The 5,799-nt window shown below is 37.0% G+C and overlaps 1 protein-coding gene across 1 annotated transcript; it reads left to right on the forward strand.

Annotated features, from left to right (window-relative positions):
- The first annotated feature begins 1,046 nt into the window (after positions 1–1,046).
- On the forward strand, positions 1,047–1,830 carry LOC100968675 (ankyrin repeat domain-containing protein 49-like). Its single transcript, XM_034959613.3, is given in 2 exon segments — positions 1,047–1,550; positions 1,552–1,830. Coding segments are annotated over 2 exon segments (717 nt in total). The 5' UTR covers positions 1,047–1,089; the 3' UTR covers positions 1,808–1,830.
- Positions 1,831–5,799: the final 3,969 nt, after the last annotated feature.

Here is a 5,799-nt window from a genome sequence, read left to right on the forward strand (position 1 = left end):
ATAGAGTTTATTTTTTCAGAACAGTTATAGGTGTACAGAAAAATTAAGACCATATACAGAGTTCTGGTATACCCCACACCCAGTTTCCCTTATTATTAACCACTTACATTTGTTACAATTAATGAACCAACATTCATACCATATTTTTAATAACTGAAAGTTCATAGTTACTCAGATTTGCTTAGTTTTTCCTTATGTTCTTTTGCTGTCCCAGGATCCTATTCAGGATACTACCATACACGCACATCATGTCCCTTTAGGATCCTCTTAGCTGTGAAAACTTCTCTTGATTTTCTCATTTTTGATGACCTTGACAGTTTTGAGTACTGGTCAGATATTTTGTAGGATGCCTCTCACATAGGATTTGTCTGTTATCTTTCCTCACAATTAGACTGAGACTGTGGGCTTTGAGGGGGAAAACCACAGAGGTAAACTGCCATTTTCATCACATTATATCAACATGGTTTCTCACTGCTGATGTTGGCCCTGATCGCCTGGCCATGGGTGTTTTCTGGGTTTCTTCACTGTAAAGTTACTGTTTCCCTCCTTCCTTTCCATGCTGTACTCTTTGAAAGGAAGTCACTATGAGAAGCCTACAATTAAAGAGTAGAGATTTATGCTCTCTTTCTTAAGAATGGAATAAGGAAACCATCATTCTCAGCAAACTAACACAAGAACAGAAAACCAAACACTTCATGTTTGGTTTTCACGCATAAGTGGAAGTTGAACAATGAGAACACATGGACACAGGGAGGGGAACATCACACACTGGGGCCTGTTGGGGGGTGGGAGGCAAGGGGAGGGAGAGCATTAGGAGAAATACCTAATGTGGATCACGGGTTGATGGGTACAGCAAACCACCATGGCACATGTATACCTATGTAACAAACCTGCACGTTCTGCACATGTACCCCAGAACTTAAAGTATAATAATAAAAAAATTGTTAAAAATGCTACCGGAAGTGAGATGCATGGTGGCTATTTTCCCTTCTGTCAGATCTTGATGAATAAAGCAATCATAATTCATCTCTAGAAAGATTATTTATACCCTGGCATTTGAAATGCTTTTTATTTAGAATAGTAGTAAAAATGGAAAAAGAAAAAGGAAATGATGATGGAATACCAGACCAAGGGAATTCCTTGGATTTTTCCGAACGCTTTAACCAACTTGAATTTTTGGAAACACATGGACACCTTATTCCTACTGGTACTCAAAGTCTTTGGGTAGGCAATTCTGATGAAGACGAGGAGCAAGATGAAAAAAATGAAGAGTGGTATCAATTGCAAGAAAAAACAATGGAAAAAGACCCAAGCAAATTGCTTCTTTGGGCTGCTGAAAAAAATCGGCTTACTACAGTGCAGAGACTACTTCCTGAAAAGGCCACTCATGTGAACACTAGGGATGAAGATGAGTATACCCCTCTTCATCATGCAGCCTACAGTGGACATGTAGATATTGTCCAGGAGATCATTTCACAGGGGGCAGATGCTCATGCAGTGACTGTGGATGGCTGGACGCCCCTGCACAGTGCTTGCAAGTAGAATAATATGAGTGGTTTCTTTCTTACTGCAGCATGATGCAGATATCAATGCCCAAACAAAAGGCCTCTTGGCCCCCTTGCATCTTACTGCTGGGAACAGAGGCAGCAAGGATACCCTAGAACTCCTCCTGGTGAACTGTTACATCAAGCCAGGGCTGAAAAACAACTTGGAAGAAACTGCATTTGATATTGCCAGGAGGACAAGTATCTATCACTACCTCTTTGAAATGGTGGAAGGCTGTGCAAATTCTTCACCTCAGTCTTAACAGTTCTCGTAATTTTCTTAAGTTTCTAAGTACCAGTGCCTCCTTTGTGTGAGATGTAAAGTATTCCCATAATCAAAGTTGACATTGAACATCGTACTACAAAAATTCAGTGGTATTCATTATAATGTTCTTCCAAGTGAATTGACTGACTTTGATGTCAAAATGTATTTGAAAGTTGTTTGCATACATATTTAATGATTAAAAAAAGAAGGGAGTATCTACACGATTTACTTGGAATTCTTTTGAAAGGGACATTTGTTTCTTCTCCATCATTTATTTAGTCATTTTCAGTATGGACTTACGGATATTTATGTTACACTTTGGGTTATAATCCAATACTGCTATATTTTGTTGTTCAAATTGTTCCAGCTTTGTCCATTGGAAATTCTTTCAGTTGGGTTCTGTGTCCCTCTGTTCCTCTGACATAATCCCATCATTGTACATTTCTTTTAATTTTTAAGCGCTTCCTTACTTTCTGATATTACAAGATGCTTGAGGCTTATCTTGTCTGTTTCCTGCCCCAAAACTATAATCAGCCATTTCTCCAAGGAATCCTGGTTCTTTTTAATGGTTCCTATACTTGTATTATAGACCAAGATCTGGATTCTAGGTGTGTTCATTGCTGCTGGGGTGCTGTTCTTTCTAGCCCCCCTCAGCTAACAGAACAAGGAAATACGTATGTATATACTAAATTATGAATATACATTTATCCATAAGTATTTCTGTATCTGTATTAAACTAAATATAAATTCACACTGATGTCTCCAACTGTAATGAATTACCACATGGACCATTCCATGCTTATCTATAGCTCCTTGCTTATCTGTAACCTCCCACTTTAACAGTGAGGAAACTGGCTCCCACACTTCTACTGCACATTTACTTAATTGTTCAGTTGCAGCATACATGTGTAGCAGTATCTGGATTATTAATCTGTTCCCCATAAGAAACAACTTTATCAAATAGCGTACAGTGCTTATTTGAGTCTCTTTTGACTTTAGTCTTATAGACCTTACTTCTAGACTAAAGCTACATAGGTCAGCACCTATCCTACCCCCTTCAGTGGTGTAGTTTTGTATATTTGCAATATAATCAGAATCTCTTATCACAGTCTGAATTCCTTCCTGGGATTCTTGGAGCTCCTAATTTTTTGTTTGTTTGTTTGTTTGTCTACATTAAGGTTCTCTCTTTGTGCTATAAAATTCTATAAACTTTGAAAATAATGTCATGTATCTAACATTATAGTATCATGAAGAATAGTTGTATTATCCTAAAGATCGATTGTGCTTCACCTGTTTAACCCTCTACGCCTCCCCCAAACCACGAATCTGTTTACTACCTTTACAGTTTGTCTTTTCAGAATGTCATATAATTTGAATCATATGGTATGTGGTCTTTTCAGACTGAATTCTTTCACTTAGCAATATGCATTTAAAGTCTATCGGTAGCCTTTTGTGGCTTGATAGCTCATCTCTTTTTAATCAGTGAATAAATATCTATTCACCTGTTGAATGACCTCTTTGTGGCTTCCAGTTTTTGTCAATTATGAATAAAGCTGCGGTAAACACTTGCTTGCAAGATTTTCTGTGGAAATAAGTCTTTAAATAGGAAGATGATGGCTGAATTATATGGTAAGACTGTATTTAGCTTTGTAAAACATTGACAAACTGTTTTCCAAGATGACATTTTTTATCCCCATCAGCAATGAATGAGAACTCTCCCTGCTTTCCCAGGATTTCTTTTTGGGTTTGTTTGTTTGTTTGCCATTTAAGTAGGTATGTGTTAGTATCTCATTGATTTAACGTAAAGTTCCTTGATGACAAATAATTTTGAAATTTTTTTCGCATGGTTATTTTTTATCTGAATATCTTCTTTGATGATGTGTCTATTCAGATCTTTTGCCCACTTTTAAATTGTTTGTTTGTTTTCCCATTGTTGAGCTTCAAGTGTATTTGCATTTTGGATATAAGTCCTTTATCACATATGTGTTTTGTAAATGTTTTCTCCCAGTCTGTTGCTATATTTTCATTGGCTTTTTTTGTTGTTGTTGGGTTTTTTTGTCTTTTTTTTTGACATGGAGTCTCACTCTGTCACCCAGGCTGGAGTGCAGTGGCACAATCTCAGCTCACTTCAACCTCTGCCTCCCAGGTTCAAGCAATTCTCCTGCCTCAGCCTCTGGAGTAGCTGGGACTACAGGTGCACCACCACGCCCAGTTAAATTTTTTTTTTTTTTTTTCAGTAGAGACAGGGTTTTACCATGTTGGCCAGGTTGGTCTTAATCTCCTGACCTCGTGATCCACCCACCTTGGCCTCCCAAACTGCTGGGATTACAGGTGTGAGCCACCATGCCCAGCCTTCAGTCTTTTAATAGTGTGTTTCACAGAGTAAAAGATTTTAACTTTAATGAAGTACAACTTATCACATTTTTTCTTTCATGGATCATGCTTTTTTATTACCTCTAATCACCAAACCCAAGGTCACCTAGATTTTCTTCTGTATTTTCCTCTAGAAGCTGTATAATTTTGCAATTTATATTTAGGTCTACAGTTCATTTATTTAAGTGGTCATTTCTAGATATTTTTTGAATTTTGACATTCAATTGTTCCAGTACCATTTGTTGAAACGGCTATTTTTTCTCCATTGAATTTCTGCATTTTATATTTGTATATTCCTTCTTGTACAATGAGAATGAATAGTCTATAAATAGGCATAATGAGAACTGTGGTTCTCAGTATCAATGTAGTTACTCATTGCTCAAATCTACAATACAATGATTAGTGGTTTCAAAGTTACTACACCAATACCACTACCAAAACAAATCTCCTAAATAGAGTTCAAGGTTTCTTTGTTGTTCCTTTTGGTCTTTAAAATAAATCTCAACAATTGTATCTAGTGATATATTCAAAAGTTACTTGAACAAATCCTGGTTTTCTTTTGTATGATTTGGATAGCTATTTGATATTAACATAGGATCAATAGTCTGTGTTTAAATTTCATTTTAGCTTTCCTCCATCTTTATTAATTTATTTTGATTATTTAGCATATGTAAAACATTAATATGGAATCAAAGGAAAACTATAAAAAGATATACTCAGAAAGACTCCAATTTCTTCCATCACTCCTATACTGTATTCCTACCCATTCTTGTACATTACTAATTACTTGTTATAGTAAGGTTTATTTGACCCCTCCAAATCTCATGTTGAAATTTGATTCTCAATGTTGGTGGTGGGCTTAATGGGAAGTGTTTGGGTCATGGGAATAGATCACTCATGAATAGATTAATGCCCCCCCGGGTGGTGGGAGTGAGGGAGTTCTCACCCTATTAGTTTCCTCAAGAGCTGATTGTTGAAAAGAGACTGGTATCTTTCCCTGCTCTTTCTTGCTTCCTCTTTCACCATGTGATCCCTACACGTTCTGGCTCCCATTCACCTTCCACCATGGGTAGAGGGAGTCTGAGGACCTCAACAGAAGCAGATGCTGGCACCATGCTTCTTATATAGCCTGGAGAACCATGAGCCAAACAAATGTCTTTTCTTTATAAATTTCCCAGCCTAGGTATTCCTTCACAGCAGCACAAATGGACTAAGACATTAAGTAACTAATTTTATTGGTTTCTGGTTTATTCTTCCTGTGTTTCTTTTTGCAAAATAACACACACACACACACACACACGTGTGCGCGCACACACATTATTTTTTTAAATTCTCTGTTTGGATTATTTAAAAGTCTTTAATTGTTTAGAGCAGTTTTGGGTTCACAGCAAAATTGAGGGAATGATACAATGATACAGAGATTTCCCACATATCCACTGCCCCTACACATGCAACATCCCTCAGTATCAACATCCTCATCAGAGTGGTTTATTTGTTAAAATTGGTGAACACATTATAATCAATCAAGGTCTATAGTTTGCATTAGGGTCCACTCTTGGTGTTTTACTTTCTATGGTTTTGGACAAGTGTATAATATGTATCCACCATTATAGTATC

This window comes from Pan paniscus, chromosome 4, assembly GCF_029289425.2.
Source record: "Pan paniscus chromosome 4, NHGRI_mPanPan1-v2.0_pri, whole genome shotgun sequence".
Taxonomy (NCBI): Eukaryota; Metazoa; Chordata; class Mammalia; order Primates; family Hominidae; genus Pan; species Pan paniscus.